Raw genomic sequence first — 27914 nt, 5'->3', positions numbered from 1 at the left:
TGACATTTCTCGCCTTCTTCCCCAGCGACCTCTATGATGGTGGCGCATTAGAAAAATATACTCAATTTTGGGTTGATTTAACGCAAAATTGAGTTCTTTCGACCCAAACATAAGAAAATTTGCATTTACCCAAATGTGGCTTATTGGACCAAAGTACCCCCATTGGGTAGATGCAGCTCTCTCTATTTTTGACAACATTCGTGTGGGAGAAAGAGAAAACCGAGAGATTTTGGGTTGAAACTATAATCGATATATGTACTTAATTTTGGGTAAACTCAAAAATTAGGTAAAAATATTTCTCCGTGTTGGTTCAAATCATGCAAAGTGTAACCGGTCTGCGAAACGGTTCGCGCAATCGGTCCGAGAGTGGCGACTCCCTCGGCGTTGTGTTGACGTTTTGTTTCGAATTAGTGCAAGCTGTCAGAAGGAGATCAGGAAGACGGAAAATATTTTTTTTTGCATTTTCCTTGTTACTTCAGTCGATTATTCCGAAGCAGTGATTTTGTGATTTGGTTCAAATTAATATTGAGATTATAGGTAAAAATATTGCTAATATCGATCAATATATTGCAATAATCGCTTCAGTGTTATTCCACCATGTTATGTTGATTTCCAGAGCTGTGTCTGCTGAATATTTCCATGGCAAATCGTTACCACAAAGGAGGACATTAATCCAATTTGGTTGTGAGCTGCGGTAGGAGATAACAGGAAGGAAGGAAAAAACCTTGATGAAATCATCGATTCTGCGGTTGTGCTCTCGAATGCAGGCAGTTGACAGAGAATGTCGCAGAGTCCACCCAACTACATGGACGGAGTTCCGGTGAAGATTTCGGAGCGCTTCAAACCCCCTCCGAAGATCACCCTTCCCCAGAGTGTCATAAATCGATTGGCACAAGTCCAGAGCGGGGGAACACTTCGAACTCCGGTCAGCTATGATTTCGATCTGGAAGCAACCGTACTTAAACGAATTACCGAATGGCGAGCAGCCAAGGAGAAGGAGCGTTATGAGCGGGAGGAACGGGTTCGGCTTAAGGAGTTAGAACGGACACGGCTAGCGGAAGAAGAGCAGAAGCGTAAGTTGAACCAGATTTCTTATCCCAATACGGATGACCTTTCCAGTGCCAGTGAAGGCGAAGAGGAAGGTTCTGCTGACGAAAATGAGGAATCGACGCCCTCGGGATCGTCTGAGGAACGAATTCAAAGTAATCACACATTATCAGTAGCTAGTTCCAACGCAGTTCAGCATAGTCATATGAACAAATTCGATTCAATTCTTATGCCAACGGTGCTCCCAGATGTGGCAACGTCTGCTCTAGTGTCCCCTGAAAAGGCAATAGACTCCGGCAGCACGCCTCTTAACTTCAGCATTCCAAAGAATACAAATTTGTTGAACAATAACCACAGTATCTATAACAAGATCAACTATTCGGATTTCGAGAATGACACTTCGAGTCCTTTCGATAATATGGAGTTGAAAACTATAAACGATTTGGACATTTTAGCTCAAGTTTATAATTTAGATATTTCTCATTCTGGTCCAGAGCGAAGCCCAGCTGACTCCAATGAAAATGAGGCAAAAAAGAAACTAGAAAACCAATGTTCCCCGAATCAGAATCAAGATAATGATGTTTCCGTTGTGCAAAATGCGACCCCACTGCAATCCTTAAGCTATCAACCTCAATCCCAGTATCAACCCACAGCGTATACCCAAAGTTCTGGTCAAGAGGTCCTATCAAACGATTATTATAAATCCTACGATGGTTACCACTATAATTATGGTGCTGCATATGCTCCTCCCTCTTCGACGCCCTCGAATGCCAGCTATGCGACTCAGGATAGTCGATTTCTAAGTCAATACCAGTCAACTGCGGGCACTTCCTACCAGCAGTCGACGCAATCTCAGTATCAACCTTTCAACTATTTTCCTTACACGAGTTCCTCGAGCAATTCAGCAACGCAGTCCACCTATGCAAATGCATATTTCTACAACAGCACCTATGGACACCAGTCTCAACTAGCGCCCAATTATAACAACTACCCCGTACAGGCAAATGCCACAGCAACGGAAACGCCCTCAGCCGGATACAATTCCAGTGGAGAATCTTCAAAGGGCGAAGACGCATCGTCATTGAGATCCAAATCTAAAAGTGTGCCTGACATAGTCCGTCAATTGGATGAGGAGGTGAAAAACTCCGCCCAGCGAAGAACTCGAAACAATAGTCAATCGGTTGCCGAGAGCAATCCGGCAGAGGGTAAGCGAATTCATGTTCAATAAATATTTTGTACAATAAGACCCATTCGTACTTTCGATTTTAGAAAAAAGTATAGGCAAGTCAGAGTCGTCCACGCAGGACTATACGCTTTACAATCGGTTGTCGCCTACCGATCAGAACCTGGTGAAACGCATTGGGTCGATGGGTTTCCCATTGGAGCGTGTAGCAGCGGTTCTAACACGGATAGGGAACAATGATAAAAAGGTAAGTCTGAAGCTTTTGGACTAAGGTATGGGTTCATAACCATCAAAGTGTGAAGATCTTGAGTTACATCATTTCAATTTGTTCATTTGGACTCCCAGAAGTTACTGTGAAAATTTTGAACGGAATCCATCGATTATAAGGGAAGACTCAATGGGTTCAAAGTCTACAGGGTTAACAGATATTACCTAATAATAATTAACTAATATAACTAATTACCGGGGCGTCCAATTTAAAAACGGCCTTCGGCAAAGTTGTGGCTGATTATTGTATCTCACAGTATCAACATAGTTCTAATCTCCAAGAGCACATGGGCGAACACTATGACCGATTGAGTGAATTGCTTGCTTTTCCCATAGTAATTCCCATGTAAACTTTAAAGGGCTTGTGCAGTTTCAGTTTTCATCCAAATGAGCTCAAATTTCGAGAGGACACTCAGAATTTGATCTAGAGACGTCATCTTTCTAACCGGCAAGCATCTGAGATATCTGTAAAACAAAAGTTTCATGCAAACTAGCACTGCCTGGTGGCGGAATTCCGTATATGAATGACCATCACATGCCAGCTTTTGAACCGGAAAGATGTTTCGTGCAACAAGACCGACAGATGGCGGTAGTGAAAAACGTCAAACGCTAAGAAAAACGATGCGCGCGCCTCTGGTTGTGAGAATTGTAACGCAGCGATTTTAAATTGAACGTTAAATGAGTGGTCGATGGAAATTTCGTCAGTCTGTGAGTGTGTAATCTTTGCTCAAGATTCGACTTCAATATCGTGCAGAAAATTTTATGTATTTAGTTTTATCGATTTTATTTGAACAGTGTTGCCAGCTTAAACGTTATTTTGAACCCTTCATAAACAACTAAATTACAGTTGAAGAGTATGCCTTTGCCTACGTCTCTAAGCATTCTATTTTTGTATTCCGCTCAAATTTTATGATTTTGAGCTTTTCTTAATTCTTCTCTAAGGGATGGTACACAAATTATGTCACGCTAAATTTCAACTTTTTTGACCACCTCCCCCCCCCCCTTTGTCACGTTTTTTGTATGAATCCTCCGAAATTTTTGTAAGGCTTGTCACGCTTAGCCTGACCCCCTCCCCCCCTCGGAGCGTGACGTAATTTGTGCATGACCCCTAACAGTGTTGTCAGCCACATGAATATTCGGCCATGCAACACTTCCTTCAACTGTGGTGAATATTCGGTATTGTTATCTTTAACTATAACCACCGAGCAGTGTAGCCATCTATTATAAGAATATGAAAATGTCAATGGCCCTTTTTGAAAGTTCTCAATCCATCCCGAGTAGCATACATGTTATTGCTGTTTGCGTTTGACTTGCAAATCCAGGCTAACTGAGCTTCAAATGCGGTAACACAAAGTAACCAAAGGATACTTAGCAACTATGATGCATATCACCGCCAACCTAGCAAAGAGAATCAAATTTTGAGTTCGCCTTCCTTGTTGAAAATCTTACCACATTTGGTGTTTCCACATTTGATGTTTGCATTTCAAACGCACACAGCAATATAATTAAGCATTATCAACTGATATGGGAACAAATCTGGTCATATATAGTTTTAAAATACTCTATTATAAAATTATGTTGCTTGAGATGCATCAGCTTTGCCAAATATCTCGGATAAGTATTTCCACATTTAGACGTTGCATTTTTTTTTTAACATAGGGGAACTTACGTATTGTCGGCAATAATTAGCAGCAGACAGCTTAACTACACTTGAGCACTCTCCATTTGTTACTTATCATACACAAAACACTATTTTATTCTCTTAATCTTCTATTTTCCCTCACCAAAGTCACGAGGCACTTGTTCTTTTATCGGCAATGCAATTACTATTGTCGGCAACAAAAATGTTCACTTCGGCAATCCAAAACTGCGCAAAAACTAGTTTATGTATTGCGCATTTCTTTCATCACTGAACTATCGCAGAAGTTTTTACAAGTGCGGAAATGCTCATAAAAGTGCACGATTGCATCAAATCGTGTCGGTGTCTTCAGCGGGGTTATTCCTCGTAGTCCAAAGAATAACCCCGCTGAAGACCCCAACATGATTCGATGCAATCCCGCACTTTTATTCGCATTTTCGCACTTATGAAGCCGCACTTCGCAGTCCAGTAGTGAAAGAAATACGCAATATTGGCAACATTTCGTATTTGTTGACAAATCCTGAAATTAAGGTGATTATAGAACGAAGCCACAACTCAAATTTCCAAGAGCACAAGACTTGAGAACCAAACAGCGCTCCGCGTTGAAAATTTATCCCATTGGTCACTACCAGGAAGCAAGCAGTTTGATTGATTTTCAACGCGAACAGTTGTCAGATTCTTCAGTCTTGTGCATTTGAAAATTCAAAGTTTGGCTTCGTTTTATAATCACCTTAAACGTCACTCATTATGTTCTACTCGTTGAAAGGGCCAATGCAGAAAAATATAGACTACACTGAGAACAGAATTGCAGTTATAAATAGAATAGCAGAGAGTCAAATTGAATACACAACGCCACTAAATTTATGCAGACTAAGGCACCGTCCACAAATTACGTAACGCTCTAGGGGTAGGGGGAGTAGGCTCAAACACAAAATTTATTTTTTTCATGCAAAGACCGTTACGGAGGGGGAAATGGTCGAAAATTGTACATTTTAACGTTATGTCATAAATGGACGCTGCCTTATTTCGTTTTCATTTATTTTATCGAATATTTTTTGTATTCAATCTCACTATGGCAGCATTTCGGCTGTAAAAATTGCCATGTCATGGTCTTGCAGCAAGTGTGAATCCAGCCTAGAAGTTGCAGCGTGACGTCATGGTTAATTGATTCATAATATTGTGCTCTGCAAATCCACGGAAAACGATTATCGGATTACTTGAATTTCAGAGTTGCGTTTGAATGGGTTACATGCATGCCCCTATTCGCTACTCACACTACTGCTCATTAGGGTGCGGTTTGTTTTTCAAAACCTTCTTCTTCTTTTCTGGCGTTACGTCTCCACTGGGACAGAGCCAGCTTCTCAGCTTAGTGTTCTTATGAGCACTTCCGCAGTTATTAACTGAGAGCTTACTATGCCAATGACCATTTTTGCATGCGTATATCGTGTGGCAGGTACGAAGATACTCTATGCCCTGGGAAGTCGAGAAAATTTCCAACCCGAAAAGATCCTCGACCGGTGTGATTCGAACCCACGACCCTCAGCTTGGTCTTGCTGAATAGCTGCGCGTTTACCGCTACGGCTATTTGGGCCCCTCTCAAAACCAAAAATTCTTGTACTCTTATGAGTTTGAATCATATTAGAAGAGAAACCTCAAAGTTTGAGCCAAAAAGCCAAGATTTAGAGGGGGGGGGGGGGGTGGTCAAGCGTCTTGAAGGTAAATTTTCAAGTTATAAAAAAATGGCCTTCAGTGAAGTCACCATAACTTCGGTAATTTATAACCAATTTTAAAACCTTCAGCATCATTATCTTAAAAACTAAATTTTGGGTAGTATTTGTTACAAAACTAAGCCAAAACCATTTTTTAGAAACATATGTTGTATGAACAGTATGGAAACAACTATTTTTTGCTTCAAAAACATGTACAGTCGAAGCTCGTTATAACGACCACTTTAATAGCGACAAAAGCTCTCTATAGCGACATTTTTCGGTCCCTAGAAAAAGATTTTAATGTTATCAGTATTCTCTATAACGACATTTCTCTATTACGACGCTCCCTTGCTATGTCGTTATAACAAGCTTCGACTGCACAAATATTTGAAATAGGTTGAGTATTTATGAAGTTATGGGCAAACAAATATGAATTTTCCAGTATAATGAAGAAAAATTTCGAGAAAACTTCTTTTAACAAAGATTTGTTTCGATTTAAGACAAATTTGATATTGTACAAAGTTTTCATGAATTTAATTTTGAAAATAATGATGCTAAAAGTTTTGAAATTGGTGAGAAATAACCGAAGTTATGGTGACTTCACTGAAGGCCATTTTTTATAGCTTGAAAATTCATCTTCAAGACACATGCGCCACCCCTAAATTGTTAATAGGATAAGAGATAGAATTTAAGTAAAGTACATAATATTAAAATTTCAGTCTGTGTGACCTGTAGTCAAAGACAGTGAATAAATAAATATATAAATCTTAATATTTTTGGCTCAAACTTTGCGGTTTCTCTTCTAATATGATTTGAATTCATAAGAGCACACGAATTTTTGGTTTTGAGAACTTTTGGAAAATAAGCCGCACCTTAATGTTTATGCGCAAAAAATCGCTAAAAGGTAACGCGAAATTGAAAATTCTACAGACTATTTTTACATTTTTTTTTACGTTTATATTATTCTCAGTGTATGAGAAAATCAGAACAGGCCCTTTGCAAATCAATGCACTTATGACTTGACACAAAAACATCATCCTCTGATTGCATGTAGAACAACAGGAGTGTTGCCAAAATAGTTTACCTATTGAAAGACGTATATTTTATATGTTTCTCAGTATATTGAAGTTTATGCGCTACAATCTTCAAATAAGGAAAGTATTGAAAGGCTCAATTATTACCAATGCATGCTTTGTTGCCCAATTCCAATGCATTAATTAGTTGTGTTCGATTTTTTCAATGAATTAAAATTGTGAATAAAAAATATACCGCAATTGAATATGGTTTTCTGGCAACCCATTCCAGTAATCAAAAGTGATTGCCGAGGAAAACAAAGTGCATTAATTTTAATTTGTGATTTAAAGCATACAAATTCAGTATTTTAGAGTGTTTTATAGACAAATCAAAAGTTTAATAGTGCATTAGTGATCGGTGCATAGCTTTTGTGACAAATTGGTATTGGAGCGGAGAATTGGACCTTTCAAAGTGGTGAGTTTTTCTTAAGCTGTTCTTGTGTTGTTTTATTCGGCAGCTCACGAATGACGATAATTTCGTAAGCATTTATTTCATTCAATGATAAAACCCATGTTATATCATATATTTTACTAATTAGGGTTTTGTTTTACTTCGACGTAAGCGCTATTACACTGTTCGACAAAAAAAAATTGGATGGATCAGAGACGCGTTTATATGGGTCTTGAAGTGCAAGAAAAGTATAGAAAAAGGCCGTTTTCAAATGATTTGCAGCACCCCTGGATTATTTTTTGATAAAGCTTGAAAATTTTTCATTTTTAATCACAAAAAGTGTAATAAGCAAAATATCAATATCTTTTTAAATTCAATTATACAACCATTGAATTTGTCAAATCAATATTTTTTAGCACTGGATGACTTCAGGGAAACGTGCACCATTTCAGAAGAATATTGGCATCTATTTTGTATATGAATTTGGAATGTTAACGATCACACACATCTGGTTCATTATATAATAATTATTATAGGTTCAAGAAGAATCTTGATTAGGATTTGATTCTTTGCTCCATTAGATAAAGCAATGAGCAATGCAATCCAGTAACATTTGATTTCAACAAGGATATGACGACTACGGAAAATTTATGTGTCTGTTATATTTATATGGGCTGGTTGGTCTAATAAACTCTTAGCAGTAATACAAAATTAGGTTAGACACTGACATATAAGTGGTCTTACATGAGCTAGTCTGTTTATCAGAAGACGATGTCTGTAAAAAATGTGATAACATTGTTATTTGCGATTTCTAAATATTTCGATAGGTTCTCATTGAAAATAGTTTACTTATCGTGAGATTAATTTTCATCAGAATATCCCTACAAAAATTACAGAATAACAGAAAATAGCAATAAATAATTTAGTAATCAACATTGTCTCATTTTTTTTTGCGAAAGCCGCTCAGGCAGGCATGAGCTCTTTATGATTCAGTTTGTGCACAATGCTTATCATTTGTGAAAACTGATTTAGTGGTAACATGCCTGCTTCTTACTTGTAAGATGAAACAATTTCTGGTTAAATGTGCATCAAAGCGAGCGAGAGTTATTTTTAGACATCGGTTTCATGTCGTGACCAAATCGCTACCTACATCCTACCGATCACTTATTGGTCAGGTAATTTAGTGCGTGGTCGTCGTCCAACGAGATCGGTTCTCGGCCGATCGATTACGGTAGAGGAGCACGTGGTTTCTTTTCGCAGTTTCAATTTCAATTTGTACATTTGACACGTGTTTCGTCGTGTACATGTAAACTTCAAAACGTTAAAACCTTATAACATAAACATACATACTCAAATTCGGTAAACGAAATCCCCGAGAATCCAACATAATTTGCCGAATATCGGTAAAACTTTCACCGCGATCTCGGTGGGCATTTACCGAATCTCAATAGCGTTTTCCGAGATCTCGGTAAATCATTTATATTGCCGAAATATCGGTAAAATACATAGTCAGATTCGGCATACAAAATTACCGATTTCTCAGCAGTTCGGTTTTCGGTGAGGTCGGTGAAATAATTTAAGTGTGAAGGACTTCTATGAAATATTTCTGAAAGAATCCTTGGAAGATTTCCTGTAAAAAATCCTGATATAATCTCTTGAGTAATTCCAGGTTGAATTCTTGAAGACATCATGAACAACAATCTGGAAGCAATTCCTTAGGAAATCTTCAGAGTAATATCTGAAGAAAACTTTAAGGTGACACGGGAGACCGTCTTATTTTTCCTATTTTTTGTCTCACTCTAACAATTATCTTCAAAACTTTGTGGAGACAAATCTCGAGTTTTAGTGAACCGATGAAACTAAAAATTGATTGGGTTGTGCACTATATATATATATAAAATCATAGTGGTACATTTTTCGCATCGATATATGGAGTGGTTCTTGAGATTTGCTTCTTAAAATGGATATTTTTCACCTATTCCTCCTTTACTTCAGCAGATTTTCAAAAAATGTCTTTAGGAGTTTTTCCAAGCAAATCTCAAATGTTTATTATAGAGCTTTAAAGAAATTTGTCGAGTGATTTTCCATGAAACCCTATGAGAATTTCTCATACGCTGATTTTTGCTATCACTCTTCCTGTCATTTTTTTGTGAATTATTTATTAGACTCATAAACTGCTCTAAAATTCCTCTACGGATTATTCCAGGATGTCTATTAAAAACTTTCTTCATCAAATTCAACCAAGGATTTGTCATTGAGTTCATCCAGACATTTTTCTACGAATTTCTCCAACATTTTATCTTTGCAGTTCTTTCAAACAATTCTCGATAAATTTCTCAAACAAAATCATTTTGCATTCATATATCCGGTTTTTCTTTCTTCTTTCTGGCTTTACATCTCAACTGGAACAGAGCCTGCTTCTCAGCTTAGTGTTCTTACGAGCACTTCCACAGTTTTTAACCGAGAGCTTTCTTTGTCGATTTGCATGTGTTTGCGTGTTGTAGGTACGAAGATACTCTATGCCCTAGGATATTGTGAAAAAATCTTTACGAAGAGATTCTCGATCGATGGGATTCGAACCCACAACCCTCAGATGCAGATTAGTAGATTCTACAGAAACTATTCAAATTCATTTCTACACAATTTTCTTCTAGGATTCTGTTCGATATTTTCCAAGGAATTCCTTCAGAAAATACTAGGGTCAAAATCCAATGATTCGATTGATATTTTAGTAATGTATCTAGAAAACCCACCAAAACATCCTCAACGTTAGGGATTATTCAGTTCATCGCAAAAGTCCATTAAGAGCTTTTCAAAAAAAAAACTAAAAACTAAAAAGATGCCTAAAAACTAATTTTTTGAATATCCTTGCAAAATTTCTCAAAGAACTTTCTAAGAACTTTCTGAAAGAATCTTAGGAGAAATCTCTGTAATAATTTCTAGTGGTATCCTTAGAGAAATTTATGGTTGAAATCTTAAAGAAATCTAGTACGACTATTTTGGAGGAAATCCTAAGAAATCAATGGAGGCATTTCTGGAGAAATTGATGTTGAAGTTGTTTTAAACGAAAGTCTAACGGAATGCCAACAAAATCAAATTATTCGGTGAACTCATGGAGGACGTTGGATTTTCCTAAAAAGTTTGTGGAAGAGTCTTCGGAGGAATTCCAAAAGAAAATCAAATGAAATCTCTTGAGTAGTTTCTGGGGTCGACCTTAAAAAAATCCTATCAGATATCTTGAATTGAATTCTATAAGATATCTCGAACGAAATTTGTATATAAATTATTTCAGAATGGCGTTGAAGAATCAATAAATGAATTCCCCGAGTAATACTCTACTTACATACTTATTTGGCTTTACATCAATTATCTTGATAAAGCCTCGCCAACAATATTTCGCCAATTGGGTCCTAAAGCCCTGTCCCAATTTTAGTGCCAAACGCTTAAGTTTAGGCCAAAAACACATGTTTACTCAATTTTCTAATGTTTTCCGTTGGTTTAAGCCCAAAAACATTTTTATTAGATTTTGTCACATCCTTTGGCTTAAACTCAAATTTTGGGTGTATTTTGTTTTCCGTGTCCCTTACGAAATGTCAGATAGGAACAACCCCAGTGGTCGAACTAAAACCCCTGTGGTGTTTTTGTCGACTAAGCGAACGTCAAACATGATCAAAAGTGTCAAGGTTCATTTATGGACCAAATTTTTAAATTAAAATTTAAACATGATAAAGCCATTATTTGAGCGGGAAAAATTGCTAAAGTAATTACAGTAACATGCTTTTTCGTGTTATTAAATAAAAACAAGATTTCATTACAAATTTTAGGACCCAATTCACTCGGTTCATGGCCGCTTCTCTCCCTCCTCGACTGTGACCCACGCTCTCCAGGTCCTGGTGAACCTGGTGAATCCACCTAGCACGCTGCGCCCCACGCCTTCTTGTTCCGACCGGATTCGTAGCGAACACTATCTTTACAGGGTTGTTGTCTGGCATTCTTGCAACATGCCCTGCCCAGCGTATCCTTCCAGCTTTAGCTACCTTCACGATACTGGGTTCGCCGTAGAGTTAAACGAGCTTGGGTTCATCCTTCGCCGCTACACGCCGTTCTCCTGCACGCCGCCGAAGATCATTCTTAGCACTCGTCGTTTGAAAATCCCAAGAGCTTGCAAGTCCTCCTCGAGCATTGTCCACATCTCATGCCCATAGAGGACTACCGATCTTATGAGCGTTTTGTACATCGTGCATTTGGTGCGGGGTGAATCTTTCTTGACCGCAGTTTCTTCTGGAGCCCATGGTAGGCACGACTTCCGCTGATGATGCGCTTCATATTTCCCGACTAACATTGTTGTCAGCCGTCAACAAGGATCCGAGGTAGACGAACTCGTCCACCACCTCGAAGGTATCCCCGTCTATCGTACTGCTTCCTAGGCGGGCCCTGTCGCGCTCAGTTCCGCCAACCAGCATGTACTTTGTTTTCGACGCATTCACCACTAGCCCGACTTTTGTTGCTTCTCGTTTTAGGCGGGTGAACAAATCTGCCACCGTTTCAAATTTTCTCCCAATAATATCCATGTCGTCTGCCCTGGCCACGATCACAGGGTTTGACGGTGCCAATGTAGAAGGTGCACCATAATAATATTCGTCTGTGAAACATATCACCTTCCCAATACTTTAGCACACCTCTAACGGTTCATGATTTTCATGAAACGGCTGCATTCAGGCGGAGCATCTGTTAATATGTTTCGGCATATTATAATAAGGTCCTCTTCGAACGGAGGGACCGCCAGGGCTCAGTAGTTACTCATAAACCAGTGCTGGTTGTTGATGGTTCAGTTCGTTTACACAAGCTGTAGCATCCTTTGTACTAATCAGTAATGGTGGTTAAGTTTCAAAGCTAACGTGTGATCAATCATTTTATAATGCAACATAAGAATGGGTGTTTGCAGGAACTGTGTGTTGTACTCATCGTTTTAAAATTAGTGATTGTGAGGGTGCTAATAATGATATTTGAAGGAATGTATGGTGATGAAAATATTTGCAAATTGCATTGAAAGTGATTGTGATAGTTTTGTTAAAAACACATACATAATAATACTAATATGAACCCCTCAGTGGTACGTCTGTTTGTCTATGCTACTAGTTTAATGATGGTTTTAATACATTCTGCAATCATTTATCTGAATATAAAAACTATTGCCTAGTTCGTAACACATTCATGATTAAAGTGTTCATAATGACTACGAGTGTGGTAAAATTTATTGAAGTGATTTTATTTTTCTACTGTAACTTTCTTGATCGTAGTGCTAAATCGTAGTGATTATTAATTTTTATTTTTTATGTTATGATAACCCATGGTAAATGATAACAAAAATGAATTATTATGAAATTAATGTGATGTAATTTTGATAAAAAATATAGCTGAGAAAGTGAAGTGATATAATGAAAAGTATACATATATGATGTGTATTACAAAAGTTAATGAGTAATGATCGGTGATATTAGTGAAAGTGTTAAAAACAAAAGTAACGACAGCAAAAGTGTGGTAATTATGTGACCGTGAGTGATGAAATGAAATGGAGAATGAGGACCTTTCAATAAAACTATTTCGTTCTTCACTTCAACCACTTTAGTAGCATTTCAAGTCTTATCAATGTTTTATACTAGTCTGGAATACTTGACTGCAAAACTACGGCAAGCAATCAATGCTAGGGTACACAGTGACCATTTGAGCAACATTGTATAGGAACGTCTGTGTGATGAATGTAATAGAGGCTTATAAAAGCAAATGTTGGGCAGGAGCTTAGGGCAGATTAAAAGTCCCAGTACTACCCCTATCGCTACTGAAAAAAAAAAAACATAATAATATCCATGTCGTCCGCGAAGCAAACAAATTGTCCGGATCTCGTGAAAATTGTGCCTCGACTGTTAAGTCCGGCCCTCCGCATGACACCTTCAAGCTCAATATTGAACAATAGGCACGAAAGTCCGTCGCCCTGTCGTAGTCCCCGCCGAGACTCGAACGAACTGGAGTGTTCGCCCAAGATCTTCACGCAGTTTTGCACACCGTCCATTGTTACTCTGATCAATCTTGTGAGCTTCCCGGGAAAGCTGTTCTCGTCCATGATTTTCCATAGCTCTACGCGGTCGATACTATCGTATGCCGCCTTGAAATCGATGAACAAATGGTGCGTAAGGACCTGGTACTCACGGCATTTCTAGAGGATTTTCCGCACGGAAAAGATCTGGTCCGTTGTCGAGCGGCCGTCGATGAAACCTGCTTGATAACTTCCCACGAACTCGTTTGCTATAGGTGATAGACGACGGAAAATAATCTGGGATAGCACTTTGTAGGCGGCGTTTAGGATGGTGATTGCACGATAATTTTCACACTCCAGTTTGTCGCCCTTTTCGTAGATAGGGCATATAACGCTTTGCTTCCACTCCTCCGGTAACTGTTCCGTTTCCCCGATTCTGACTATCAGCCGATGCAGACAAGCGGCCATCCTGTCCGGGCCCATCTTGATGAGTTCGGCTCCGATACCATCCTTGCCAGCGGCCTTGTTGTTCTTGTCGATTAATACTCATCCGAATTTAAAATATATAGGTATATATTCATGGCAAAAAAGCAACCCTGCTTTTTACACTCGATGGATTCCGCTCAAACTTTTACGTGCTTTTACAGTAACTTCTGGAGGTTTATAAGTAAAACATAAGATGTTTTCCATATAATCATTTCAAGCATCATCACCATATCATGCTTAATCATGAACACCTTAGCTAACCGATTACCTTAACCGTATACTCTCGCCTACAGATCGTAGAACATCTCATACCATTGAGTGAATTGCTGGACCTGGGTTTCGAAGAGGAGAAAATATCCGAAGCGTTGGTCAAATTCGACAACAATAAACACAAGGCGCTAGATTATTTGATATCGTAGTACCTCAGTTATTTTCTGTCTGATATTAAGCTACCACTCGACGTCGGTAGCAACGTGATTGTGATTATAGCTGCGCGCAGAAAACAAAAATCCTAGATATTGGCTCCAAATTAAGCTGTAACTTGTTGTAATAAACCAAAATCGATTGTAGTAGTTATTTCATATTCCACTTTGAAACAACTAATAGAAGGCTTTGATGTTGTGATGCCTTGCCCGCTGACGATGAAACTAGGTCGTATTTTGCAAATCTTTATATAAAACTGTGCATCTAACTGCACTTGAGCACATGATTTGCTTCTAAAGTGAGCTTATCGTTTGATCTTATTATTCGCCGCTGCATATTTTTTCGCTTTTATTAGATCTGCGATACAATTTTCGACAATTTCAATCTTTTTAAAATAGTGCTTTGTACCAAATTTTGTTTTATAACCTATCTTGTCAATTTTCTGTTTTAATCTGGTAGGTATGCCCTTGAAAAAGGATTTTTATATCGGCAGAGTATTTAATGAATCTTGCATGCCTAACCGCGAAAAACGAGTCGGTGAGAGAAAACTCATGTTCTAATATTGAATTTCTGTTCAAGTGCTTATGTTGATTATTACAAGAAAAATAAACAATATTATAAACTACTCAACAAAAAACTAGTTAAGCAAATTATTTTCTTCGAAATCCTTTACTACAAGACGTTGTTTTAAGAACCCACACAGCCTATGAACGAAACCCGGTTCCGACCGAAATTAGAAAATGCGCGAGTCCTTGTAACATGATTGGTGTTGCTGCCAGCACTGCCACACACTGTGAATAATGCAGGGGACTGACACGGCTGTCATCCTGCATACATTTCGGCTCTTCCTCACATCGTTTTGGTACTTCGCGTTTTGGTACCCACTTTCTGGTCGGTTTGCCCTAACTTTACTCCTGATTTTTGAGTATACGGCTCATATGCTGCTAGTGCTAGATTCTGGCAATTAAATATATCGCATTGAATCGTCGTTTTTGATGACGCTTTTCATTAGTTCATCATTTAGTTTAATGTTTTACGCATCAGCGAGGTATCATTGATGTCTCCTACCCATAAAAACATATGTTTTGTTGAATTGATGTTGGGTTGGTAAATATTGGCTCATGCCACCCCCCTGGAATAATGACAGTGAAGAATAATGCCATAAATTTTATTGTGTCATAAGTGTCAATGCAGCATTACTGTGCGATCAAAGTTATGAGCAATAGGGAAGATTTAGTAAACTCTTAGTTATTGAATTATCAAGAATATTTACAGTCAAATCTTAAAGCTAATTATACGATGAACTTAAGCTTACTTAAGGGGACACGGGAGACCGTGTTATTTTCCCTATCTTTCGTCTCACTCTAACAATAATCATCAAAACTTTGTGGAAGCAAATCTCGAGTTTTAGTGAACCGATGAAGCTGAAAATTTATCGGGTTGTGCACTACATATATAGAATCATAGTGATACATTTTCGCATCGATATATGGAGTGGTTCTTGAGATTTGCTTCTTGAAATGGATAGGGTGATTATGATGACGTCCCGTGCGGCCTTAACCTAAGTGGGTATCACAGATTTAATCACAGACCGTAAGTTGAACTTAGAACTAAATAAATCATATTCTAACCTAAATCTAAATCACAGGTGAATAAGCACAATTACGGAACAAACACAAACGAGCTCAAAACCGAATTTTGTAAGTAAAATCATGTTACTTCATACTATTATTATATAATAAAATATACTTCAGCTTATAGCTTACACGCACCTAAAAATTGAGTTTGCGTTCTGCTCAAAGAATTCGGCTACGAGCCTCTTGTTCCCGTAACAAACTATAAGAAAATTCGATCCGATGAGCGCTGAATCGAATAGAACATTTTCGGTTTCGCCGAAATCAGAACGGACGGGAGACTGCGGCAACTATTCGCGCCCCGCCAAGTACGATCAATTTAATTGGGCTCGCAGTAGTCGTACACCAGAGAGTGTTAAATCTAAATCCAGTCGAAGCTCTACTCGTATTGTCCTCCGGCTCAAGCAGCTCGAAGAAGAGCGCGCAATCCAGCAGCGCGAGTGGCAGGCCGAAAAAAGGGCAATAGAGCAGGAGAAGTTTGCATTAGAAGCAAAATATAAACTGCTACAGCAGCAGTTCGCAAAGCGACAAAAATCTACTAGTTGTTTTTCTGACGTCGTAGGTAGAGTGATTTCTGTGAAGCACAATGGTGAATCCGATGGCCTAATACACTCCCCCGATGGTAATAAGCCATATTCGAATGGACGAGCAGCTGATGCCCCATTGGAACAACAAGAAGTGCTTGTTGTACAGCCAGTCACACAACGAAATCAATCGATGCAGCTGGCATGGGTCAGTTTACAAGTTAATCGATTACAATCGGATGGATCTCAGCAGCTACATATCAGCGCGTTATCCGGACCTGTACAGAAAACACCAAAGACAGTCGATGATGATACCGTAAAAATGATCGAAAGTTGCCTTTTCCCTTTGGCGCATGTTGTTAGACCTACACTCACAAAGGGAAGCAAACAAATTGCAGCTAACGATAGAGTGCTTGAACCGAGAATCGAGCTATTTCAATCCGTTCCCGACAATTCTGAACGACCATGGAACATCATCGACAGATATCAGGAATCGATGCTTCATCATTATCGTAACCATTGTTTTGCCGTCTCGATGTTTTGGGAGACAGCCGTTTATAGAGTTATAACAAGCAAGTCGTATACTCACTGCAGTAAGTTGGATCCAGATACTGGGCAGAATAAAGTAAAGATTGACCTACGAACTGCTGTGAAATGCATCGTAGTATTAATATTGTTTATCTACTATCGAAACAGCAACGACACGTACAAGGCCCACCAAGCAATACTCTGGATTGTCAACCCGGATGATGACCATCAACACATAATCGTAGCTGCGACCGACGAGTTTCTTCTCATTTATTTGCTTTCCATTGAGAAGATCACTAACGTTTGGATCAATATCGTGAATGACTCACACGGAGTGAACGATGAATTATTCGGGTCGTTAAATGATGACTGGGAAAACCTTTCCATCGCTCAGTATTTTTTCATCGAAGCCGACAGCAAGATTTGCAACGAAGAAAAGCGAAATTTCAGAAGCGGTTGCTATTATCACAAAAATGATTTAAAACATGACACCGAAGATCATTCTCATGACTGTCACAATCTGCCTGATCCGGTTTACAGTTCGTCCCCCCCCCCCCTGGTGACATGTGGATCTGCTCGCTCGTTCTCGTTCTTTACAGGAAAAAAGACTCCATCAAGGTCAACATGGATTGGGCTCAAGAGCCCGTCAAGCTTGAAGTCGTCAAGGTCAAAAAGCTGAATTTGACGATGCTGAAAAAGATAATCCAACTGCAAGGCGCTGGAGAACCGTTCCAAGAGATGGACATCCATCGAAATGAGAAGCTAGACACGGTTGTAATTGGCTCGTGTGCAGTTTTGCGACTAGGCAACCACATGGACAATATCAACTGTTATAGCGATTGGGGCGTTGGTAATTCAATTAACCGGAATGTAATCACCAAGGATACACCGGTTTTGACCACCGTACATGATGTACAAGTGTATGACACACAGCCGGAAAATCTTTTCAATAGCTACGACCTGTCTCTCGACTTGATTGTCATATGGACCGAGGTTGTCTGCCAGAGCAAGCTGATGCCACGCTCTGCGGGCATTGAGTTGAAGTTATTGTCATCGAGATGCCTGGTAATCTTTCAGGCGCTGAACTGCATCAAGAAGTTTGAAGAGCAGTCCGGCAAAGAAATCGATTTGGAAGCCGAAGACACCGATGTTGAGAATTACCTACAGAAATTCCGTCAGAACAAACGTTCATTTCGACGTAACCAGTCAGGCCAACGACGTCACCGTCGGTCAGACCGGCGAGTGAACGAGAAGCAACAGAACAGGGATGCTGATGGTCATGACGGGGAAGGTGAGAAACCCGAAGGGGAAGCAGCTAAAAGTAGCAATCAAGGTGGCGATGGTCCACAGTGAACTAATCATTATCGCAGGTATGGACCTATGCACGGGTTCATTATATGACGTTTTAGCGGTGCCGTGTTATTTATGGGACCATGGCAACCAGTGAATTCGGCACCGCTCAAACGTCAAATTAGTGAACTCGTGCAAAGGTCCATACTCGCAATGGACCTATGCACGGGTTCACTATTTGACGTTTTAGCGGTGCCGTGTTATTTACGTGGCCATGGCAACGAGTGAATTCGGCACCGCTGAAACGTCAAATCAGTGAACTCGTGCATTGCTCTATGGACCTATGCACAAGTTCACTAATTTGACGTTTGGGCGGTGCCGAATTCACTCGTTGCTATGGACACATAAATAACACGGCACCGCTCAAACGTCAAATAATGAACCCGTGCATAGGTCCATAAGGATAACGGGTGAATCAGCTGTGGAGAATTCAGAAAGTCTCCTGATGATCCATGCCTTTGAGATTGGGAATAGGTATGTACAAAGCTCGTGAATTTAGGGTAAAACTGGACCAATTCTTGACCAGTGTTACGGGGGGGGGGGGGAGTGTTGCTGCCAGCACTGCCACAAACTGTTAATAATGACAGTGAAGGGCAGATGAAGAATAATGCCATAAATTTTATTGTGTCATAAGTGTCAATGCAGCATTACTGTGCGATCAAAGTTATGAGCAATAGGGAAGATTTAGTAAACTCTTAGTTATTGAATTATCAAGAATATTTACAGTCAAATCTTAAAGCTAATTATACGATGAACTTAAGCCTACTTAACCTAAGTGGGTATCACAGATTTAATCACAGACCGTAAGTTGAACTTAGAACTAAATAAATCATATTCTAACCTAAATCTAAATCACAGGTGAATAAGCACAATTACGGAACAAACACAAACGAGCTCAAAACCGAATTTTGTAAGTAAAATCATGTTACTTCATACTGTTATTATATAATAAAATATACTTCAGCTTATAGCTTACACGCACCTAAAAATTGAGTTTGCGTTCTGCTCAAAGAATTCTCGCGTAACTTTTCAAAACGGCCTATCTAACAATTCACACATTTCGAGTAAATCGAGCTTGAAGGTTGTGAAAATATATTTTGAAATCAAAATGAAACAATTTTTCCCCACTGTGTTGCTTGTAGAGGGAAGCAGTGTAATAGAGTTCAACGTATGAAATGAAATTTTGTCAATTTATTTGGAAATTACACTGAAATCTATAAAAAACATCAGATAGGACGTTTTGACCAAAAATATGTACATAGGATAAATCACATAGGTCGTTCTGTTTCAACAATTGTTGCATTGGACATTCATTTCTGTCATTTTGTTTCAGTTATAGTAACATCGGATATTTTGATTTGAGCACACAACAATCATGTTTTATTTCATTTTGTATCCACGTGCGTTGAACTGCTTCAACATTCAAGTTGAACTGCTCATTTTGTTGCGGTGTGATAATCGCAGGCACCAGCTGTGCTTTGTTTTTATTCATTTGAAGAAGAGACGAATGACCTTCGGGTTAAAGTCTCTCACGAACAACAACAATTTGATTCATTCAATGCCACGGCCGTCACTTACCCCCCCGTCTATGTGTCCTATGTAACAACATAAGGAGGGGAAACGTTGAGCTGTATTTGGGACTTTTTGCTTTCTCACTGTTTCTCTCTCAATATTCCCCCCGTTTCAATGCTGGTTTCGCCCCACACTTGTTCGTGTGTGAGTTACCCACTGCACGGGTGACGACTGTGTTGCATTCGGCACCAGCCGTCGGCGCAAACAAGAAATAGCGGTGAGAAATGATGACGATGACGGCGCAGTCGATGGTGTTGTAAGAAACCAATGCCAAATAAATACATACAGCTTCTCCGCTCTTCGGTGAATGATTGCTCTGCAAATATATGTGCGCAAGTCGCGCATGCACGTTGCTCGTGTTGCTGCTGTGAAGCATATCGAGAGGGATTCGCGATTAGGGCCTATCTGACAAATCAATAACAATGAGAAAATAATCAATGAAATTCTCATGTGCAATTTTAAACCCCAATTGGAGAAAATATACTCAAACTTTAACCTTTTCACTTTAATACACATTTCATAAACCTAGTTTTAAAATCCTCATCAATACCACACACATCTCCTACAATTCCCCTAGCTATTTCGTACTCAAAAAATCTTTAAAGGTTTCGCCTAAAACGTACTCAAGAATGCCAGTATCGCCCAATGTTATGAGCCTGTAATCGATATTATTTTCAGTGTCGCCTATTACTTTTGCGCCGTGTTTATATTCTGGTTTCAAGTTAGCCCACCATGTACGCCTTGTTTATTTTTTGTTTGCAGTGTCGCCGTTTACTCTCGCCGTGTTTTGATTTCGATTTCAGATGCGCCCATCACTTTGATAAACAAAAACACAGGCGTAATCAATGAAGTGTGTGGTTTTGCATGAGGTGAAGTTTCGTCTTCTACAAATTTGCGTTTTTTGAATAGTTAAATTATCGATAGGGGAAAACTTCAAGTGCAGTGAATAGACAATCAAGCTACAATTTCAACGCTATATTTCCTTAAATTGTGTACATTTTGTCAGTTTCGCCTAGTTCGCGAATCTTTCTAGATATGTATATGCTTCATCGACCATGGATCTGAATCGGATTGATACAATAAGATCATGATGCTGAATATCATTTCCCTATATGCACTCAATTCGCTGATAATCGACATTTTGTTGCGGTGTGCTAATCGGAGACACCAGCTGTGCTTTGTTTTGATACATTCAATCCCACGACGTCACTTCTTCCCATCCGTCTATGTGTCCTATGTAACAACAGAAGGAGGGGAAACGTTGAGCTGTATGTAGGACATTTTGTTCTCTCACTGATTCTCCCTCAATTTTCCCCCCGTTTTTATGACGGTTTCGCCCACATGATCATGTGAGAGTTTCCCACTGCATGACGTGGTGGTGGTGACGGCTGTGTTGCAATCAGCACCAGCCGTCGGTTGAAATAAGAAATTGCGGTGGGGAAAGATGACGATGACGAGGCCGTCCATCTTGTCGTAGGAACTCGAGAAAGGAGCCCACGCCTAACAAATACATACAGCTTCTCCTCTCTTCGGTGATTGATCGCTCTGCAAATATGTGTGAGCAAGTCGCGCATGTACGTTGCTCGTGTTGCTGCTGGGAAACATATTTATATGCTTGATGGACCATGCATCTGAATCAGATTGATACAATGACATCATGATGCTCAAACTTGTGCTCAATATCATTCCCCTACATGCACGCAATGCGCTAATAATATGAAAAGAGATGTTGCAGCTGATCCAATCCAGCGAAACGGTAAAACATGGTTTGGCAAAAAGACCAAAATACAGTTTTGTGTAAATCATTCTCTTTTTGTCACTTGAGCGTTTTCAATTTTGCGAGGCAGTGCTACTCTGAAAATATCGACTGAAATGATTGAGAAGCAGTTATTATGGCATTCTATGCATCTAAGTAGTGTCTCAGACACGCTTCTACAAATCATTCTACCTTTTAAACTCCATTCCAAAGCTTTATGCAGAAAAGTCCAATGTAACATTAGAATCGTGTTTATTCATAAATGTTACATAGGACATGTGGTTGGTTCTCTGATCAAAGGTCCAATGTAACAATTGATTAAAAGCGATGCAGTTTTGAACATTGGTCATTTTGTTAAGCTTTGAATTGATTGATTTGTTGTTAATATATCAGTATGAGTGTTCTAGTGTGCTGCTAAGTGGTGCAACGCAAATGATTTGCAATGATAATCTCGATTTGTTTACATTTGTTACTTAGGACGTTTTGAAAAGTTACGCGAGAATTCGGCTACGAGCCTCTTGTTCCCGTAACAATTGGCTTGCCTGGAATTGCGATTCCGAGGTATAATAGAAATAGGCAAATTGTTCAAAGTTAGTAGAGAGTGTAAGATTTTGTGTACCAGTATTAAAGTTTGCTCTTCGCATAGCGCTATCACAGGTAGAACGTTATGAGAAAAATTGGAATATAAACGAACCGAAGGAAATTGCGATGGTAGCTTGAAAACCATTTTAATACACCTGTTTTGAAGTTTCTGCAATTTGTTAAGCTTTGATTTGCATGCTCTGCCCCACGATACAACTAAATAATTAAAGTGGGATAAATATGCGCAAAATAAAACATCAATAATGCTTTTCTAGGAAGGAATTTTGCCATCCGGCTTAAGACTCCACACATAGAAGACATTTCACTAGCGACTATTTGTAAATAATGATCCCAGGATAAGGTAGAGTCGAATTGAACTCCAAGATATTTCAAGCCAGTTGACTTTCTCGATTACATCATCACCTAGTACTAAGCGTGGTAAAACTAGAATGGTTTTCCTAGGGGATATAAAAACCATGTACTTAGTTTTATGAAAATTTAAAGTGAGGAGGTTTTCTGCAAAACAATTTTGGAGAAGTAACAAGTCTTCCTGCATGCTGTTTATAATAATATTAGCATTAACATTTGAATAAAGTAACGCCGTATCATTGGCAAACAACCTAGGAACTCCAGATAGATGCAGTTTGCATGATTATTGCAAATATCGTTAATGTAGAGGTACCGGGGGCAGTATGGACACCCGGGGCAGAATGGACACCCCCTGTATCTTTGCATATGCGAATAATTTTACACTTTAGATGCAAACAATATTTCAGCGAAAGAGTAAGTTGTCCACTAAAATTTCAGAAAAATTGTTTTAAACATTCATTTTAAACCAAAAAATGGAACATGATTTTATTGGGTTTAAAATTATAACATTCACACCTCACAAAATAAGGTTTCAGAGGCAAATGACTGCAAGTTGACCGAAAATGTAGCTCTTGACTGAATCTTCAATTCTTCTTCTTTCTGGCATTACGTCCCCACTGGGACAAAGCCTGCTTCTCAGCTTAGTGCTCTTATGAGCACTTCCACAGTTATTAACTGAGAGCTTACTGTGCCAATGACCATTTTTGCATTCGAATATCGTGTGGCAGGTACGAAGATACTCTATGCCCTGGGAAGTCGAGAAAATTTCCAACCTGAAAAGATCCTCGACCGGTGGGATTCGAACCCACGACCCTCAGCTTGGTCTTGCTGAATAGCTGCGCGTTTACCGCTACGGCTATCTGGGCCCTGAATCTTCAATTATTTATGCCAAATTCAAAAATATAGTAGATTTTTTTCTGTTACTTTGAGACACTGAAAAACTGATATGAAAATTTCCTATACTGTTGGGGCAATATGGACACCGAGTGACAAAGTAGAGCTGACACTTTAAAGAAAAAGAAATGTAACTTCATACACAAAACTATTCAAAAATATTTAGCGTGCAATGCAATGATTATGATTATGAACCACAAATTGGTTGAAAATCGTCAGTTCTGTATTAAAACTAATCTGGAGGCAATATTGAAATCTCGCGTAACTTTTCAAAACGTCCTAAGTAACAAATGTAAACAAATCGAGATTATCATTGCAAATCATTTGCGTTGCACCACTTAGCAGCACACTAGAACACTCGTTCTGATATATTAACAATAAATTAATCTATTAAAAGCTTAACAAAATGACCAATGTTCAAAACTGCATCGCTTTTAATCAATTGTTACATTGGACCTTTGATCAGAGAACCAACCACATGTCCTATGTAACATTTATGAATAAACACGATTCTAATGTTACATTGGACATTCCTGAACAAAGCTTTGAAATGGAGTTTAAAAGGTAGAATGATTTGTAGAAGCGTGTCTGAGACACTACTTAGATGTATAGAATGCCATAATAACTGCTTCTCAATCATTTCAGTCGATATTTTCAGAGTCGCACTGCCTCGCAAAATTGAAAACGCTCAAGTGACAAAAAGAGAATGAGTTACACAAAACGGTATTTTGGTCTGTTTGCCAAACCATGTTTTACCGTTTCGATGGATTGGATCAGCTGCAACTTCTCTTTTCATATTATTAGCACATTGCATGCATATAGGGGAATGATATTGAGCATCATGATGTCATTGTATCAATCTGATTCAGATGCATGATCGATCAAGCGTATAAATATTCTTCCCGGCAGCAACACGAGCAACGTACATGCGCGACTTGCTCACACATATTTTCAGAGTGATCAATCACCGAAGAGAGGAGAAGCTGTATGTTGTTAGGCGTGGGCTCCTTTCTCAAGTTCCTACAACAAGATGGACGGCGTCGTCATCATCATCATTCCCCACCGCAATTTCTTGTTTCAACCGACGGCTCGTGCTGATTGCAACACAGCCGTCACCACCACCACGTCATGCAGTGGGAAACTCACACATGATCATGTGGGCGAAACCGTCATAAAAACGGGGGAAAAATTGAGGGAGAATCAGTGAGAGAGCAAAATGTCCTACATACAGCTCAACGTTTCCCTTCCTTCTGTTGTTACATAGGACACATAGACGGAGGGGAAGAAATGACGTCGTGGGATTAAATGAATCAAAACAAAGCATACAGTGCGCATCGTACCTTCGTGCTGTGCGTACACGAATTCTCTCTGCTCTTGGAAGTTTTCTTAAAAACTACCTAAAGCAATAAAACAGTACTTTTCAGTGCTACAAAAACAGTACTTTTCAGTGCTAAAATTAAAAACGGTACTTTTCAGTGCTACTAAAACAGTACTATTTTTTCTACTATTGATCCCTTTACGATCCTTGTTTGGACCCGTGCCTTCGATTTTTCGTTGGACCCGTTGGCGAAAGCTAGCGGTGGTAATCCTTCTTGGACACCGTCTTGGGAAAAAACCTTTCGAAGGTCACGTCTTCTTTCGTTTATTAATTAAACATGGTATCAACAACAAACAAAAGGAAGGGTGAATCTCTGAATTCACTACTTCCTTCCAAAAAAGTGGGTTTTAAAACTGTCACTACACGTGGCAAGAATGGAAGAAAGGTCGCTTCCCCGGAATGCGAACTTTCTTCCAAGGGTGAAATGAATAATTAGGTCATATGAATAAAACCAAGTACTTGCTCATGCTCAACCCGATATGGGCAAAGTAAAGTCTCTGAGCATTTACTCAAAACCGTATGAATAAAACGATACTTTGCTCAGAGTAAGTTCGAATTTCGAACATAGCTTTTACTCTGTCAAAAATGTTGTTTTGTTTTGGCCCGCGAGGAAGAAGAATCCCAGCGGTGCAAAAAAAAGTATCTTTGAGGATCTTTATGTTGTTGCCGGTTGCTGGGGCCATACAACAACCCGGCGGTGTTCCGTCCGCGAATAGATTCTACCTTGCGCCGCATAAGCCACCGATGGATGCAGCAGATTCGTACGCAAAGGTAAGTTTCTAACACTTATTTCTGTAATTTATTTACAAAAACATACAATATTTTATATCCCTTTCTAACAGCTCCCATCGATTGGCATTGAGCCAACAGGTGCGCAAGTGCATGAAATCAAGCGATACGAGTCTCTATGGCGCAGCACAATTGATAAGATCACGGAAACCTCAATATCAAAACCAGTTGACCGGATTAGCCGCTAGTGAAGGAGGTTCCACGAGTCAAAGCAATGGGTCCGTATCAAATGTTACAAATGTCGTGGAGCCCTGACTGAAACAATAAATAGAATATGCTGCAGAACTCAATAGGGGTTTTGAATTGTATAAACATTTTCTCAAATCGACAACGGTTTGACTTGAAAGGTAGATCGATTGAACACCACCAGCGAGTGACCAGCTTGAACGGCTGTCTGGTTTTCTAGATTGGAGGGGTTGCTTCTATTTATCTTCACCCTCATGAAACAACTTCACTAAGGGAAACTTTTTGGAGAATTCTAAAAGAGTTCCCTAAAAAATAGAGGCGTATGTCAGAAATCTCACCAGACAGCATCCATTGGTTTCCCTCAAAATCCGACATAGATTATATAAAAATCTGTCATGAATATTCTCAGTTGTCTTTAAGGAATCTTGCCTGCTAAATTTTAAATGATCGTCCAAGAACCTCTGAGGCGTTCTTCTAGATGCCAACATTTTTCAAGAATTTTCTCAGTAATACCGCCACAATTTCTTCCACAGATAAATACATTAATACTCTCGAGTTTTTAAAACTTACTATAATATTTGACAAGAGAAACTCAGAATATAGGTACTTTCCAGGAATGATGAAAAGATAGATAAAAATACTCAAAACTACATTATTTATCGTTAATTTAATGTCTTATCTAAAAGTTAACTATTTCTTTGAATGTGCCTTTAAGAGTTTCACTAATCACACTTTTAGTATTTTCACCAAATTTTTTTTCAAATGGGACTACCACTTGGCTGTGCTATTGCTTTAAAAAATCTACAGGAATTTTTGGATTGAAATTTCCAGATATTTTCTAGGAGAAAACAGATTTCATCTAAAGATGTAACAAGATTTAGTTCAAAGCGCCCGGTAGAAATTCCTTCTAAGGTTATTGAAGCGGGTTTTTAATATTATTTCTATTTTTGTAGTAATTTTACATATTTTTTTTTAAATACTTCGATGGGTTCCCCCTAGAAAGTTTTTCTCATAGATTGGTTTATGTTTTCAAATTTTTCGCTATTTTGGTTTCATGAAAATTCCCTTTAGGAGATTCAACCATAACATTAAATAAAAATTTTCTCGATTCCCAGGGCATAAGAGTATCTTCGTACCCGCCACACGATATACACATGCAAAAATGGCAAAGACAGCTCTCAGTTAATAACTGTAGAAGTGCTCATAAGAACACTAATCTGAGAAGCAGGCTTTGTCCCAGTTGGGACGTAACGCCAGAGAGAAGAGAAGAAGATTAAATAAAAAGTTCCTGCAAGTATGTATTTGTGATTATTTCAGAGTTTACATATGAAATTAATTCAAGAACTTTTTCAAGAAAATTTTCTAAATAGCTCATCATTAGATAACTTAAGAAATGTCTTAAGGGATCCAGAAAATCCCTAGAATGTAGCAATTAATGGAATGTGGATAGAAGAAATATGTTCAAGAGCCGATTCAAGTTTTAAAAGATTTATTGAAGATATTTATAGCAGAAATCATTGACAAATTCTTGGAGAAGTTCCTCCGAATTCATGTTTGGGTTCTGGAGAAATTCCCGTTTTTACTTACCAGGATTTTTGAGAAAATATATTAAGAAATCTGTGGATTACTTTCAAAAATAGTTCCTTCTCCCTCCTTTGTTCTGGCGTTACGTCCCAACTGAAGCAGAACCTGCTTCTCAGTTTTGTGTTCTTATGAGCACTTCCACAGTTAAAAGTGAGAGCTTTCTCTGTAAATTGACCATTTTTGCATGTCTATAACATGTGGCAAATATGAAGATGCTCAATGCCCTGGGAAGTCGAGAAAATTTACTTTACGAAAAGATCCTCGACCGGTGGGATTAAACCACGACTTTCAGCTTAATCTTGCTGAATAGATACGAGCTTTCCACTACGGTTATCTTAATGTAGTGAAAAGGCTAAACAAATAATTGTAAGTTTTTATAAAATATTGTGAAGGAACTCTCGAAAGTTTCTCTAGAGGTACTTTTCTATAAAAACCTGTGGTAACTTCTGAATAATTCACTGGATGTATTACGAGTAGTTTCTAGATGTATCCTTTCAGAAATTCCTAGTTTTAATT

The 27914-nt window shown here is 38.8% G+C and overlaps 2 protein-coding genes and 1 long non-coding RNA gene across 4 annotated transcripts; all 3 read left to right on the top strand.

Annotated features, from left to right (window-relative positions):
* The first annotated feature begins 391 nt into the window (after nucleotides 1-391).
* Nucleotides 392-14877, top strand: LOC5575807 (ubiquitin-associated protein 1). 2 transcript variants are annotated; one of them, XM_001662183.2, is made up of 4 exons: nucleotides 392-537; nucleotides 617-2252; nucleotides 2317-2477; nucleotides 14123-14877. In XM_001662183.2, the coding sequence occupies exons 2-4, from the start codon at nucleotides 782-784 to the stop codon at nucleotides 14246-14248; spliced, it is 1758 nt and encodes a 585-aa protein (XP_001662233.1). In that variant the 5' UTR covers nucleotides 392-537; nucleotides 617-781; the 3' UTR covers nucleotides 14249-14877. The 2 variants fall into 2 exon arrangements, with proteins under 2 accessions (XP_001662233.1, XP_021705327.1); XM_021849635.1 differs by having other exon boundaries at nucleotides 397-537; nucleotides 586-2252.
* Nucleotides 14878-17423: 2546 nt separating this feature from the next.
* On the top strand, nucleotides 17424-18291 carry LOC5575806 (methenyltetrahydrofolate synthase domain-containing protein). The gene is made up of 2 exons (XM_001662182.2): nucleotides 17424-17470; nucleotides 17538-18291. The coding sequence occupies exons 1-2, from the start codon at nucleotides 17424-17426 to the stop codon at nucleotides 18289-18291; spliced, it is 801 nt and encodes a 266-aa protein (XP_001662232.2).
* A 6993-nt stretch (nucleotides 18292-25284) lies between these two features.
* Nucleotides 25285-25918, top strand: LOC110678345. Its single transcript, XR_002501517.1, has 2 exons — nucleotides 25285-25610; nucleotides 25682-25918. It is a non-coding gene; the product is annotated as an uncharacterized LOC110678345 (long non-coding RNA).
* Nucleotides 25919-27914: the final 1996 nt, after the last annotated feature.

Source organism: Aedes aegypti, chromosome 3 (genome assembly GCF_002204515.2).
Source record: "Aedes aegypti strain LVP_AGWG chromosome 3, AaegL5.0 Primary Assembly, whole genome shotgun sequence".
In the NCBI taxonomy this organism is placed as follows: domain Eukaryota; kingdom Metazoa; phylum Arthropoda; class Insecta; order Diptera; family Culicidae; genus Aedes; species Aedes aegypti.
Note: the sequence above shows the minus strand (reverse complement) of the source record. Positions and strands in the feature narration are given on the sequence as shown.

Bases quoted from the DNA above. Each gene is read 5' to 3' on its own strand.
- LOC5575806 (XM_001662182.2), top strand. From the start codon at position 17,424: ATGACACCGAAGATCATTCTCATGACTGTCACAATCTGCCTGATCCG. The intron at 17,471-17,537 runs GTTTACAGTTCG...CGTTCTTTACAG, and splicing joins GTCACAATCTGCCTGATCCG to GAAAAAAGACTCCATCAAGG.
- LOC5575807 (XM_001662183.2), top strand. From the start codon at position 782: ATGTCGCAGAGTCCACCCAACTACATGGACGGAGTTCCGGTGAAGATT. The intron at 2,253-2,316 runs GTAAGCGAATTC...TTTCGATTTTAG, and splicing joins CGAGAGCAATCCGGCAGAGG to AAAAAAGTATAGGCAAGTCA. The intron at 2,478-14,122 runs GTAAGTCTGAAG...TCTCGCCTACAG, and splicing joins TAGGGAACAATGATAAAAAG to ATCGTAGAACATCTCATACC.